Source organism: Trachemys scripta, chromosome 3 (genome assembly GCF_013100865.1).
Source record: "Trachemys scripta elegans isolate TJP31775 chromosome 3, CAS_Tse_1.0, whole genome shotgun sequence".
In the NCBI taxonomy this organism is placed as follows: Eukaryota; Metazoa; Chordata; order Testudines; family Emydidae; genus Trachemys; species Trachemys scripta.
Genome location: NC_048300.1, coordinates 191,913,998 through 191,930,104, shown reverse-complemented (window position 1 = coordinate 191,930,104; position 16,107 = coordinate 191,913,998). Strand labels below are relative to the sequence as shown.

General features: G+C 41.1%; 1 protein-coding gene across 1 annotated transcript in view; it reads left to right on the top strand.

The window, feature by feature from the left end:
- Positions 1–16,107, top strand: part of PKHD1 (PKHD1 ciliary IPT domain containing fibrocystin/polyductin) — a 309,667-nt gene that overhangs the window by 125,890 nt on the left and 167,670 nt on the right. The window contains exons 37-40 of the mRNA XM_034766923.1: positions 8,746–8,858; positions 10,151–10,256; positions 11,584–11,718; positions 15,220–15,355. Of these exons, the coding sequence (XP_034622814.1) occupies positions 8,746–8,858; positions 10,151–10,256; positions 11,584–11,718; positions 15,220–15,355 (490 nt within the window). The remainder of the gene's footprint in view (positions 1–8,745; positions 8,859–10,150; positions 10,257–11,583; positions 11,719–15,219; positions 15,356–16,107) is intronic.

Below are 16,107 nucleotides of genomic sequence, written 5' to 3'. Positions count from 1 at the left end.
TGTTTCTTTTTTTTTCTCTAGGAACTAAAAATAATCCACTTTTGTTTGTTTCTGTAAATATTTTTTTTCTTTTGCCCTTGAGGAGATAATTATTTCTATTGTTGCATGAAGATGGTGGCCAATACAGGAGGAATAATTAGAGCAGATGGCTGTGAATACTTCCCATCTAAAAGACATCTAGGGTAATAAAATAAAAAACCCCTTCTTTGTCTCCTCCAAATATGTGCTTTGCTTTCCTTCAGGTGGATTCAAGTGGGGGGAGGGAGGACGGGAAATGGTTTCCGTGGTGAATTAAATTGAGGAGCTGTCAAGAGTTCACAGCCCGGAAAGTGAGGTCCCATGTATTCCATCACTGAAATTAAGTGTTTTCAAATGTAGTGTGGAGTCCTGGGTCCATGGCATGGGGAAATATACACTGTATTCCATCACTTAAAATGTTAACCTTGTCTCTCACTAGTGACTGGGAACAAAAACACTTGCTCCATACTTGCTGGTTAAATGGCAATCTGTCACTACTGCAGGAAAGGCTTCCTCGTGTGTGTCAATCTCTCTGATATGGCTGTAGTGTTCCCAACCTTTGCTTGTTCACTGCTTCATGACCAGGAGTGGGTAATGGCTACGTTACTTAAAGGTGCATTCCCTCCTCCCCCCACCCCAGTAGATAATAAGTGGTTATAGGGATATTTTTGTATGCAGAAAAGCAAGGTGGTAGTGGTTCTTATTTTGGTCTATAGTATTAGCTTTGTGCTCAGCACCTTAAAGACATGTCTAAAGTCAGATGGTAAAATCCTGACCCCAATGAAGTCAAAGCCAAAACTCCTGTGGAGTCAGGATTTCACTTGGAGTCCCTGACCCAAAGAGCCTTTAGTTTAAATTCACAATATATAGGATAGGCTCTGGGTGAAATAACAAGCAATGTGCTTTACTTAGGTGTATGATTGCTATTTACTGTATTAGCTTTTAAGCTGTTGGTGTTCTTTGATCACAGGATCAGGCTTGTTGTCTTTTTGGGGAGTGTACTTGTTCTTCTATAGGTGCTAGTTTCCTTCAACAACAACAAAACACTATTAGGTGTCTGAGATTAAGTGCATTATATGCTCTGTAGCAATCACTTCACCTGCAACTGAGGCCTGGTCTACACTACAGACAGAGAGGATGCATGGGGGGGGTGGGCATGCGGGGTCACATGCCCCCCCCAAATTTGCTGCTTGACTTGTACTGAGCATGCTCACGTGGACTGGACATGCTCAGTAACACCGCTGCAGCTGGTTGCCCTCACTCTGCACCCCCCCNCTTTGATCCACTGGAGTGCGCAGCCCCACCCCCACAGAGCACTGCTTTACCACGTTCTATCTGAATTTGTGTTATATCGGGTCACGTTATATCGAGGTAGCGGTGTATATATTTTTTGAGTTGGGGTGACCAGAACTGCACGCAGTATTCAAGGTGTGGGTGTACCATGGATTTAGATAGTGACATTTATGATATTTTCTGTTTTACTATCTATCCCTTTCTTAGTGGTTCCTAACAGGTTGTTAGCTTTTTGACTGCCCCTGCACATTGAGCATATATGTTTTCAGAAAACTATTCACAATGACTCCAAGGTCTTTTTATTGAGTGGTGACAGTTAATTTAGATCCCCATCATTTTGTATGTATAGTTGGGATTATTTTTTCCAGTGTGCCTTACTTTGTATTTACCTACACTGAATTTCATCTGTCATTTTATTGCCACATCACCCAGATTAGTGAGATCCCTTTGTAACTCTTCACAGTCAGCTTTGGACTTAATTATCTTAAGTAATTTAGTACCATCTGTAAAAATGCTCCCTCATTGTTTACCCTTTTTTCCAGATTGCTTATGAATATGTTGAACAGTACAGGTCCCAGTGCAGATCCTTGGCGGACCCTGCTATTAACCTCTTTCCACTGTGAATACTGACCATTTATTCCTAGCCTTTGTTTCCTATCTTTTAACCAGTTACTGATCCATGAGAGTATCTTCCCTTTTATCCCATGTTTGCTTACATTGCTTAAGAGCTTTTTGGTGGGGGACTTTGTCAAAAGTTTTCTGAAAGTTTAAGTACACTGTGTCAAATGGATCACTCTTGTCTACATGCTTGGTGGCCTCCTCAAAGAATTCTCATAGATTGGTGAGGCATGATTTTTCTTTACAAAAGCCAACTCTTCCCCAACATATATTGTTCATCTGTGTGTCTGATAATTTTGTTCTTTACTATAGTTTCAACCAATTTGCCTGGTTCTGAAATTAGGTTTACCAGCCTGAAATTGCCAGGATTGCCTCTTGAGCCTTCATGTGCCAGCAATGCCCCTCTGCCATGTACATGGGCCAAACCACACAGTCTCTACGCAAAAGAATTAATGGACACAAATTTGACATCAAGAATCATAACACTCAAAAACCAGTAGGAGAACACGTTAACCTGTCTGGTCATTCAATGACAGACCTGCGGGTGGCAATTTTGCAACAGAAAAGCTTCAAAAACAGACTCCAACGAGAAACTGCTGAGCTAGAATTGATATGCAAACTAGATACAATCAATTTAGGCTTGAATAGGGACTGGGAATGGCTGAGCCATTACAAACATTGAATCTATCTCCCCTTGTAAGTATTCTCATACTTCTTATCAAACTTATATCTTGCTTATCACTTCAAAAGTTTTTTTCTCTTACTTGGCCTCTCAGAGTTGGTAAGACAACTCCCACCTTTTCATGCTCTCTGTATGTGTATATATATCTCCTCAATATATGTTCCATTCTGTGCATCTGAAGAAGTAGGCTGTAGCCCACAAAAGCTTATGCTCAAGTAAATTTGTTAGTCTCTAAGGTGCCACAAGTACTCCTGTTCTTTTTGCAGATACAGATTAACTCGGCTGCTACTCTGAAACTTTTTAAAAATCAGCATTACACTAGCTATCCTCAAATCATCTGGTACAGAGGCTGATTTAAGTGGTAGTTTATATACCACATTTAGTCGTTCTGCAGTTTCATATATGAGTTCCTGTATATCTTTTGGGTGGATATCATCTGGTTCTGGTGACTAATTACTGTTTAATTTATCAGTTTGTTCGAAAAGTTCCTGTATGGACACCTCAATATGAGACAGTTCCTCCAATATGTACCTAAGAAGAATGGCCCAGTTGTTGGAAACTCTCTCTCATCCTCTGCAGTGAAGACCAATTCAAAGAATTAATTTAGCTTCTCTGCAATGGCCTTGTCTTCCTTTAGCATTTTGGTCATCCAGTGGACCTACTGATTGTTTGGCAGGCTTCCTGCTTCTGATGTACTTAATTTTTTGTTGTCGTTGCTGTTAGTTTTTGTGTCTTTTGTTAATTGCTCTTCAAATTATTTTTTGGCCTGCCTTATTTTACTTTTACACTTCATAGAATCATAGAAGATTAGGGTTGGAAGAGACCTCAGGAGGTCATCTAGTCCAACCCCCTCCTCAAAACAGGACCAACACCAACTAAATCATTCCAGCCAGGACTTTGTCAAGCCGGGCCTTAAAAACCTCTAAGGACGGAGATTCTGCCACCTCCCTAGGTAACCCATTCCAGTGCTTCACCACTCTTCTAGTGAATTAGCTTTTCCTAATATCCAACCTAGACCTCCCCCACTGCAACTTGAGACCATTGCTCCTTGTTCTGTCATCTGCCACCACTGAGAACAGCCGAGCTCCATCCTCTTTGGAACCCCCCTTCAGGTAGTTGAAGGCTGCTATCAAATCCCCCCTCACTCTTCTCTTTGCAGACTGAGTAAGCCCAGTTCCCTCATCCTCTTCTCATAAGTCACTTGACCTGCCTTATGTTCCTTTCTATTTTCCTCAATTATTAAAATATTCTTTTTTGCCTCTAATTACTTTTTACTCTGCTGTTTTTTTGGTCCTCTTACTGTTTTTTGTTTGTTTGTTTGTTTTTAATTTTGAGTATACATTTAGTTTGAGCCTCTGTTGTGGTGCTTTCTCTATAGTTTCCATGTAGTTTGCAGCCATTTCAATCTTATGACTGTTCCTTTTAATTTCTGTTTAATTAGCTTCCTCTTTTTTGTGTAATCCCCCTTTATGAAGTTAAATGCTACTGTGGTAGGTTTCTTCAGTATTCCTCCCCCACCCCCGGCAAAAAAAAATAAGCATGTTAAATTTAATTACATTGTGGTCAATATTACTAAGCTGTTCAGCTATATTCACCTCTTGCACCAGATCCTAAGTGCTTCTTTTAGGACTAAATCAAGAATTGCCTCTCCCCTTGTGGGTTCCAGGACTAGCTGCTCCAAGGAGCAGTCATTAATGGTGTCTAGAAATGCTATCTCTGAATTTTGATATGAGGTGACAGGTACCCAGTCAATATGGGGATGAAATCCCCCATTATTATTGGGTTTTCTATTTTCATTGCCAGATATTTAAAGGTATATAGGCATTACTCTGCTCAGCCTTGCAATGCCTAATTGACTTAGGAGCCTAAATCACTTTTGAAAATGAAACTTAGGCACCGTATTCACTACCTTGTCCTGTATGCTATCCGGCCATTTCAGTTGTGAAATTACTTTTCTTACAGTCATGCTGTAATCATCAATGTTTCAGACAGGGCGGGCATGGAGCCATCTCCATGAACGGAAATGCCGAGTGGACGTGATGGTCTTCTTCCTCTTCTGTCCCAGGGCAAGACTGTACGTGGCCCTGTGCCGGTGTGTGTTAGGGATGAGAAATTACAACCCCTTTACGCCCCTCTACGGGAGCCGGGGACAATCCTGGGGAAAATCCTAAGCACCTCAACTGGGAGTGTCACTGCCCATTCCCTTTACACTGGCTAGCAGAGCTGGCTTAGCACAGGGATAACATCAGCTACGCTGCCCCTACACTCCTGGATACACAATACCACTTTGTGCTGCCAAAGGGGCAGAGTTGTGAGGGGTATTTATTTAGAAGCAAACTAACTGCTGTTGCCTTCTGAAGGACTTAGAAAATCAACATTCTGTCTACAAACAATTCTGCTTCCCCACATGATGCATTTTCTGGTTTTTCCCATCCCCCATTTATTATTTCTGAACATGTTCTAATCTCAGTTACTCCAGATTTGCCACAACCGGTGTAGTCCCATCGTTTCAGTTACCCCGGTGAAGGTGAGAAAAGAATCTGGACCAGGTCCTATTACAGCAGTTCATAAACTCCTGCAGCTCCCTCCTCATTTGAAGTCCTAATCCTGTTGTTTGTGACTGGAAATGATGTTACGAACAAGAGGATTAAGATTTCAGGTGAGGATGAAGCAGCAGGAGAAGATGAAGCTTTGAAAACAAAGATTTTAGTTCTAAGCGGATACCTCTGGTAATTACAAAGGGAACTAGCAAGACCCATATATGCCTGTCCTCACCCTAACTGCTTAGTTTGTGTTCTGTCCCTGGTCCCCTCCCTTCATTTGCTTTATTGTCTATTTAGACTGTGAGCTCTTTGGAGCAGGGTCTCCCTTGCTATGCACACGTACAGTGTCTGTCACAACAGGTCCATGATCCCAAGTGGAGCCTTTGGCTGCTATGCAGCACAGATAAATAAATAATAAATATTTTAAATATCCCAAGTGCAGCTTCAGTCATGGGACACTGTTCAGTCTATTGCCACTCACCATCAAGGAGTAACTCTTGATGTTTAGCCTAACTTTTCCTATTACTCCCCTAGGAACCATGCAGAATTTCTTCTCTTCCACGAGGGCATTTACACCTTTCAAACCTGGTAGACTCTCATATTAGTGCCCCTTTCCCAGACCTTTAGTCACTCCTTATCCAAGCTGCACTTTGTTAGCTGTTTTAATCTTCTGTTAGTCAGTTTTTTCAGCCTATGATGTTTCTCCTCATGCACATTCAGACAACACCTCTTTGAGTGAGTCAGGGTACATACAGAGCCAGCCATTAAAGAATTCCTCATTTACCCCAAAGTAATTCCATTGGCTTCAGTATACCTACTTCTATTTTACATCCAGATGAGGAGAATTGGGCCTGTGCTTCTCTGTAGTTTTAGTGCATTGACAACCCTGGAGACTGATGATCTCTCTTTATCCTCAGAACAGGCACCTCTCCAGCGTGCATCATCTCCAACATGGAGGGAGTGCATTTAGCACGAGAAGGCAACTTATTCTCCATGCTTATTCAGTCCTTAGCCTCTTGCTGCACCTTAGTACAGGGATACAAATTAGTGCTTAGAAGTATCTTTTTGTGTTTGTGGGCTCCTGTTCACCAGAAAATGTATGGAGATCAACAATTGCACCTAGGTCACCAAACAGCTGTCCTGGTAGTAACTTGAGTTCACTGTTGTTGATGAAAGGTTCCCTAGCTCCTTACCAATATCGTCTGAACTAGCCAACTCCCAGACTATCGGACATCGGGGAGAGGACACACCCTCTACATTTGAGCAATGCCCACCATTGCTTCCCTACCATGATGCTTTCTGAAACCTACTGCAATGTGAGTGCTCATTGATTAGACCCATTGGGACAACTTGTTGCATTCTGATGGGCTTTGGCATTGGGGAATAGTGCTGGAAACGCCTTCAGTGTTGTATTTTATTGGTGGGGAGAAGAGGAAGCAAAGCTTTAAAGGACCATCATTGTTTATCCTAAGGTATTCATGAAATAGTTACGTTATGAGTTAAAAGGCACCTCATAGACTCATAGACTCATAGACTTTAAGGTCAGAAGGGACCATTATGATCATCTGGTCTGACCCCCTGCATGCTGCAGGCCGCAAGACCCTTCCCTGGACTCTGCCGTTGAAGTCCCCAATCCTGTGTTTTAGTGACTTCAATCGGCTGAGACCCTCCTGCTAGTGATCCCTGCCCCATGCTGCGGAGGAAGGCGAAAAACCTCCAGAGGCTCAGCCAATCTACCCTGGAGGAAAATTCCTTCCCGACCCCAAATATGGCGATCAGTAATACCCCGAGCATATAGGCAAGAGTCTCTAGCCTGACCCTTGTTGGCCATTATGCTATTCATGTACCATTGCTTGGTTTTCCTCGGCTACTATGTTTTACCATTAAACCATTCCCTCCATAAACTTATCCAACTTAATCTTAAAACCAGACAGGTCCGTCGCCCCCACCTAAAACATTGACTTGGTTTTATTCCAGTGACTTCAGATGCACACCTTCAGGTATCTGGCCTACACAGGCAATTAATTTCTCTCTGGAATTTTGATTGCATGGATGTCCATAATACACTGACTTCACAAAAAATTGATTTCCACACAAAATTCCCTTCCTGCTTAAAACCGCTGCCTTCAAGCCACTGGCTGTCTGAATAAATGTACCGTTTTCCCTTGTGAATCTTCTGTGGAATGTACAATTGCAACTGCAAGTAAAAGATCCTGGAATACTGTGACATGACTGCAGAAGCATTTTTTTAAGGGAAAGGGATCTGTATTGGGTAGCATGTTCTAAACTGTTGCAACTCTGCAAGACGGGAGATAAGGCAATGCTTTGGATATTGATATCCTTTTGATTTTTGAAAGATGTCAGAGATCACGACTGCAGGGAACTAATAGGGTCAGGAGACTGGCAATGGAATATGGAGCCTTTCACCTCTGGGTCACTGGTGTGGCTTTGATTAGGGTTATTACTCATTACCATTTAAAAGCTTACCGGTGACCTTTGCGAAGTGAGTTGGAGGTCCTAGTGGAAAAGTGTCCACATAAAAACACCACGACGATTGACACCATCTAATGACAACTAATTTTGGCCACTGCCTATACAGGGCAGATTTGAATTCTGATTAGGGTAAACTCCTGTCCCCTTTGAAGTCAATTGCAAAACTCCCATTGGCTTCACTGGGACAGGATTTCACTGCCAGTGTTGAAAAGTTCCTTATCCCATTGCTTATATCCCTGCATAATCCACTCCCTACTCACTTAATTCATAAACTCAGAACTTTAAGGCCAGAAGGGACCATTATGACATCTAGTCTGACCTCCTACATAGCATAGACCAGAGAACCTCAGCCAACAATTTCTACATCAAGCCCAGATCTTCTATTTTGAGCTGTAGCATATCTTTTAGAAAGATACCCAGTCTTGATTTGAAGACTTTGAGTGATGGAAAATCCACCGTGTCCTTAAGTCACTTCTTCCAATAGTTAATAACCCTCACTGTTAAAAAAACCCGCCCTTTATCTGTTTAGCTTCAGCTTCCAACCATTGACATATCACTCATCCGTTAAACTTTCACTCTGCATGTTCTGCTCAATATCTCAACTTTAGCGTTGCATTAACTCTAGTTTGTTTGTTTTTGCATGGAAAAATATACATGCTGAGAAAGAGAGAAATTGGTAGACCAAGGTTTAAACATCCCACTTATGTACAAAATAATGTTCAGTGAACAAGAAATTTTAGCCAACCTTGAGTTTTGCATACCTGCCTGTTGTGGAAATTATAGATCAGAATGGAAATCAAGTGGTGCTATGTGCTATGCCTGCTTGTCTGCCAAATACTATTGCACGGCTTGAGGGTGGCCCTGGGTGAGAAAGAAAACAGGAGTGAGGATGCTGTAGTCCATACTTGGCAGAATTTGCACTGACTTCAATAATAATAAATTAATAATAATAAATAAATACTTAGCTCTTATATAGCACTTAGGAGAAATATGTGAGTTAAGGGTGTAGGAGTAGAGGGCTTGGCCCAAAATGATTTTAAAAACAAAGCTTTTAATTGCCAGGAATCTTTTCTAACTGTAGCGCATGCTTGTCTGCAGGCTAATACAGTGTGCGCCGCTGGTTATGGCTATTTCTTTCATCTCTCGCCTGAGGGACCATCACAAACTCCTCTTCTCGCCTTCAGTAAGAACACAGCCCATTCCTGCACAAGGTATTTGGGGATTCCCTTTGGTTAAAGATTTTTTTCTATAGCATGAACTGATTAAGGATTTTTTCCCCATAACATGGGTTATAATTGCAATAGATTATTAGGCTCTGTCCCTTTAAATATAGCTTCAGAGCTTTGTGTTCATTTAAAATCTTCTCTGATCTATAATAGGATTTCTCCACAGCAGAATGAAGTCATCTGATAATGATTCAGTTTGGTTTATTTCTCATGGATTATCTGTAAATAGTTTCCATTTCAAGTTTCAATTAGATACATCCTTTTTCACTTTTAGTCGTCCTAAACTATTGTGTAGTCTTCATGTGTAGTGTTAACAGATGATGCATTTCACCCCAGAGGTGCTGCATTTCAGTAGCAGATGAAGTGATCCCTGTAGATTTAAGGTCTTGAATTAGCAAAGCACTTAATCACCTGCTTAACTTCAAGCCTGTGAGTAATCCCATCCTTATTCATCAAAACACTTAAGCAGGTGCTTATGTGCTTAACTTTAAGGACATGCTTATATTTAAGCATGTGATTAAGTGCTTTATTGAATACAACTGGAATTATTCACATACTTAAAACTAAGCATATGATTAAGTTCTTTGCTGGATTGGAGTGTAAGTATTTTGAGATCCCATAGGGTACTACCGGTAGATATGCTATCTACATATATGATATTGCAATATAATTATTATTTCTATAGTACCAAACATAGGGGGTTCTAGCAGGCTGTTAAAAAGTTTTCCCTTAATTGTCTTAAACAAACTAGAATCAAAACCCTAACCTAAAACTTACTATACAAACACTCCTGAATTTTCAGGAAGTTTGAACCATGATCTAAATAGAAACCCTCCAACTGGTCAAACCAAAATTGTTGCATGCAGAAGCACCCAAACTTTGGCACTGTTGGAATCAAAACTTACCCTTATGTTGTTGAATTCCAAATAGGAAGGGACTTTATGTCTCGATCCAATTAGTTCAGAGGCAGCAAAGTTGGCCAAAGTTTGATAGAAGGATGGTAAGAGTACGTAACTGTCTTGTCTCACCCTGAGCATTAGCCCTCTTGTGGCGAATTCTGAAGGCATTTGCAAGAGAAATGGCATGGGTTTAGAGAACTACTTCTGGACAAGGATTGTTTATATGTGTGTGTGTGTGTGTGTGTGTGCCTATGCAGAGAACTAGTGCAGGCTTGGGCACTAAGATATCATGATAAGTATCATAGAAAAGCCTACACATAAATAAATATACAGAAAGAAAGTTGAGCATTCTCTTCCTTCATTTTTCTTCTTAACCAGGTACGGTCTCCTGGTGTATCCAGAATACCAGCCCAAACGTGCAGATGGCCTGGGCCCAGTTCTGTTCCAGAGCTTCACAGCCTGGAGAAATCAAGGCGGTGCTCAGGTATAATTTGTTGTAATTGTATTTTGGTAGTTCAGGACACTTCAGTGTAATCCTCAAAGGTGCAGCTCTCTCTGTACCCACTTTGGTCAATTGGTACTGCAGAAGAGACCACTGTGATCATCCAGTTCAGTGTTTTCAACCTTTTTTTCATTTGTGGACCCCTAAAAAAATTTGAGTGGTGGTATGGACCCCCTTGGAAATCTTAGACATAGTCTGGACCACAGGTTGAAAACCACTGATCTAGTCTGACTTCCAACGTAATACAGGCCAGATTTAACCCAGTAATTCCTGCATCAGCCCCAATATCTTGTGGTGGAACTAGATCAGACTTTTTGGAAGGACATTCAAACTCATTTTTAAGATTCTAAATAATGGAGAATCCACCACCATGCTTTGGTTAATTCTTTCAATGGTTAATTACCCTCACTGTGAAAAAATGTGCATTTATGTCTAGTCTCAATTTGTTTAGCTTCAGTTGCCAGTCATTAAATCTAGGTATGCCTTTGTTTGCTAGGCTAAAGAGCCCTATAGTACCTAATACCTTCTTCCCATGTAGGTACTTATAGGCTGTGATCAAGTCATCTCTTAACTGTCTCTTTCATAAACTAAAGGGATTGAGCTCTTAAAGTCTCTGTAAGAAATGTTTCTAGTCTCAAATACTTTCTGTGGCTCTTCTCTGTACACTGTTGAATTTTTCAATATCCTAGAATGGAATTTGCTGGTTCTGGAAAAGGTTACTTGTATGAAACAACGTAAAGTTGACCAGTGTTTTTCAATTTTGGTCACCTTTTATCCATCATGCTGACTCTGATAGCCAGGCTGCCAAACCAACCAATTTATTATTCTTTGTACCTTATTGCCCCATCGCATCATAATAATGAAGTTTAGTCTGTTTTCCCTGAATGTGCTACCCACCGATAGCTATCTTCCCATAATCATGTGGTTGTAAACAATACCTTGATTATGTTCAAGGAATGCCACTTTATAATACATCTTTTTTTTCCTTGTCTTTTTTTAGCTATTGCTCTCTCCAATAATTACGAAAATAGTATTTACAGCATTTTCAACCCTGGATATTACTGACTATTTAGTCTCATTTTTTCCAGTGCAGTTTTTGTATCAACATGGAAATAACTTGTAAGAGTTCAAAGCTATTTTTCTGAATCCTCGCAAACAGGAGTAAAGTATTAAGGGTGAGATTTTCAAAGAAAAATTAGGTGCTCGACTTCTATTTGTGCCTTTGACAATCTCCCCCTTCTGCTACACAATGGTGAAAGGCTAATAATGAACCACAGAATTTTTCTGAATTTATTATTATTTTAAATAGATTTTTAGCAGCCGCAACCTGGAACTCCGAAATTTCCAGATCTATGCTTGCAAAGATTTTGGAATTGACATCGTAGAAAGCCTTGGAAACACCACTGTTGCTAACAGCTTATTACTTGGACACCTTGGTCAAAAGGTAAGAACTCCAATAGTTGTTTTCATTCTGCTTTTTCAGCCCACGCTATTGTAAAAAGATCCTTCTTACAGACTAGTATCAGACCCAATAGAAGGAAATACAAAAGCCAACTTCTCCAGAAGAGATTTAGCTGTTTTCTCAGTGCCAGCTTCACTTAAGCTCTGAGATTTGAGAAACCTCCATATCAGGGGTTGGCAACCTTTCAAAAGTGATGTGCCGAGTCTTCATTTAGTCATTCTAATTTAAGGTTTTGTGTGCCAGTAATACATTTTAATGTTTTTAGAAGGTCTCTTTCTATAAGTCTATAATATATAACTAAACTATTGTTGTATGCAAAGTAAATAAGGTTTTTAAAATGTATAAGAAGCTTCATTTAAAATTCAATTAAAATGCAGAGCCCCCCGGACCGGTGGCCAGGATCTGGGCAGTGTGAGTGCCACTGAAAATCAGTTTGCGTGCCGCCTTCGGCACGCGTGCTATAGGTTGCCTACCCCTGCTCCATATCTTGAATAATAAGAGCCTACGTTTCTTCCATTCCACCTGAAAAACAGCAATCTAGCAGCACAGTGCCCATAACACCATGCAAGAGTACTGATTACGTACTGAATGAGAGGGAAGTGTGCCAGCAACATTACCCTTCAAAGTCAGTGGCTTCATAATATTAGCTGCCTCTATTTTAGGATGGTAGTAGGGGGAAGTACAATAAGGTTATAAAAACTGGTTATAATGTCACTTTTCACATACCAGGTTTACAGGTTATACTGTATATCCAAGTACAAGCTCTGTCCAGACACAAAAAAGTAAAACTGAGCCAGAGACAGAATTTACAGTCTGTGGATAAGTCCAATTTTTTTTAAACGTCCAATTTGGAATGAAAAGCTAAAATTTCCCACAGAAAAACATTCAGACGAGTGTTGATTTGAGACCATAGAAACATTTCATTTGATATTTGTTTACATTTTTAAACATAGGTTTTATATGCATAATATTAAATATTATATTGAAATTAATATTATAATAGAGCGTAACAGACTAAACGGAAGGAATTGAAATGACACTTTTGAAATGAAACATTTAACAGTATCAAAAATGACAGATTTTGACACTGCTGAAGTGAAATATTTTGATTTTTTTTCCAGTATATTTTTGTGTCAAAAATTGACACATTCCCATGAAACATTTAGACTTATACTAAACGTAGTTGTTGATGGAAAACTGTTCTGTGGATAATATTTTGACCAGCTCTAACCATCATTAGTTTTAACCTTTTACACAAATGCCCAGCCAGCGTATAACCAGGTGTCACAAAAATTTAGTCTAGTGGCCTGAGCACAAGTCTGGGAGTCGGGTACACAATTCCAGGCGGGACACTGATACACCTTGTGATCTTTTGGGAAATATTTTTAACCTTTCTGTCGATTCCTCACTCTGTAAAACATTCACATGAAATGTTTTGATGGTCTCAAATCAAAACTCGTCTGAATTTTTTTCTGTGGGAAATTTCAGCTTTTCATTCCAATTCTGAGAATTAAGTCATCTTTGAAAAATACGATCAAGTGCTAACTGTTATTATTTATGACAGTAAATTGAATTCGTGACAGTAAATTCAATCTTCACTATGTGCTTGTGCAGCATCTTGCACAATAAGGTTCCCGTTCTGACTGAGTCTTCTGGGTGGTACTGGAATGCAAACCGTTTAATTAATAATAGAACCTTAGCAACAGCTGCCCACAGCTTTCTTTTTCATATTTTTCTGCTCTGGTTTCTAATGCAGCTTACTGAATTGCTTGGGGTACATTGCCAATCTGATTGGCTGATGGATATATTTTTTTAAAAGGCTAATTTATAAGCCTGGGGAAGACAGTATTTTAATGTAACGGATTGATCCATAAGGAGTACAGAGCTCAAATAAAGCTACGGCCCCAAACAAGTAATCTTCCAGTGTTCTAGCTGCACAGTGAATTGCTCTCAGACTTGAAGGGATGGCTCTCTTTGTTTGTGTTGTTACAGGATCCATGGGAGAACTCCAGTGCTTTACTTGTTAAGAGATGTTGAGGCGCTCAGCTGTGTGTTGTTCCTCACTGCCCCCCAAGGGTGTGATTATCTTTGATTATCTCATGATAAGAGTTGCCTTGTCATAATTTACATCTTAATTTATGTAATTCTCCCTTTAATAATGATGTCTCTTTAACATCAATTAAAACTTTGTGACATGAATTTAACAGGAACATTGGCTATTCTGCTCTGCCAGCTGTTTTGTTTTTTTTAAAAGATGCCTTGCAAGCAGATTATTATTTTTTGCAATATTAGGAAAATTGAAATTGGGTCCTGTCATAAACATACAGATAAAGTTCAGAGTGGGGAGGGAACCCTGACAGGTCCTCAGTCCTTTAGTACTGTAGTATCTGGGCCTGAGCAAAAGCTGATGGAAGTCCATAAAAAGGCTCCTGTTTACTTCAGTGAGTGAACCAGATGCATATGCATTGCATGTAAAAGAAAGCGTTAACCCTGATAAAGACAGATTGTCCAAGGCAGGTGATGCATGTTTGGGGAGGAGGAAAGAGTGAAACAGTCTTCTAAAAATATTTGAAGGGTGAAAACATTAAGGAAGGAAACAGCTTGTGCAATGTGAAGCAAAGGGATATAGTTAGGGGCGATGGGATGGACATGAATAAATCAAAAAAGTAGGTAGGAAAAAAAACATTCTAAGAGCGAAATCTGTCTGGTCTGTGGAACCCCATGTTGAGGCATTAGCTCTGTACTGACTTGGAACCAAGTTCTTCACCTAGAGAATCTCCAACTTCTCTCCTTGGGGAGCCCCTGTCTCTTAAAGGGACAATGCCATCTTTAATGGTATTAAACCAGCTAATTAAAAAAAATCCTGTTGCTGATAGAGTACCTTTGAACTGCATTTTTGATTCATGTGTTTAAAGTTCCTTGATACAATATTTGTGTAGGGTTTTGGTTGTGCTTTCTGCTGACAAGGGTCTTTCCAAGATAGTGTGGGGCCCCAAACCAACATCAGCAGATGGGGTCATGCCAGCTCCTCTTCCACTCTCCCCACCATCTCTGTGCATATGATTGCTCCCAGCAGCAGCACATGGACTAACAGATGGGACCCGCCACCCCCTTGTCTCCTTGTGCTATGTCCTGGAAGGGCTACTGTCATCTTGTTCCTGTCCATTTTCTCTTTCTGGTTGTGTTTTTTGCCTCTTTGCCTATGTTTTTTGTTTGTTTGTTTTTTTCACCCTCATCTTTTCTTCTTTCTCCATATTTATTTGCTGTCTGATTTCCCATGCTTTGTGTGCGCTCAAGTTTTGTTGTGAATATTTTGGGCAGCCTGGACCAGATCCTCAGATGGTGTAAATTGGTCCCGGCGTTGTGGACTTCAAAGGAGCTACGTTAATTTGCAGCAGCTGAGGACCTGGACCCTGAGCTTATTTCTCTCGGGAGACCCAAATGCTGATGTGTTCGGTTGTGCTCTTTACGTTCATCTTGCAGGACAGTAGCTGTATGTCAGCAGGGCTGAAAACGCCCCAAAGGCATGAACTGTTGGTTTCCAATACATCTTTCATGAACTTCGATATGAGCACCTGCACTGCAATCAGCACCTGTTCTGGCTGTTACCAAGGCCAGGGTAAGTTACATTTACACTGACACTCTGACATAGTCTGAAAAATCCTTGAGTTCTGTAAAGTTTGGTGTTGTCTTTGTGATTTTATCTCCTTCACCGAGAGGCATCTCTAGACTGTGGTAGCTGTATCCTGGAGGAAGGATGATCCACGGACTAGGGCGCTACCGTGGGACTCGGGAGACCTGGGTTTATTTCCTTGCCATTCCACAGACTTCCTGTATGACTTTAGACAAGTTACCTAGTCTCTTTGTACCTCAATTTCCCCCCATCCCTGTCTCAGAGTGGTGTTGTGAGGATAAACCCATTAAAAATGTGGAGGTGCTCAGATGCTGTGGGAAGGAGGGTCACAGAAAAAAATTATATAGTTGTCCTGCAAACAGAGGTGAAAGTAAGCTGGTACGGGCTGGTACGGTGTACTGGCAAGAGCCAGTCTGCTGTGCCGAACTGGACCGGCTTCCGCGGCGGTGATTTAAAGGGCCCAGGGCTCCAGCTGCTGCGGGGATCCCCGGGCCCTTAAAATCCCCACCAGAGCTCTGGCAGCTGGGCTAGGGTGGTGATTTAAAGGGCCTGGAGCTCCAGCTGCTGCGGGGAGCCCTGGGCCCTTTATTTCGCCCCTGAGCCCCGGGGCTCCCAGCCACCTCCCACAGCCGGAGCCCCAGGGCCTTTAAATCTTGAAAAGCCCCGCCTCTTCTGGTTGAGGCCACGCCTCTTCCGGTTGAGATCACGTCCCTGCTCAGGACTACGGTGTACCGGTA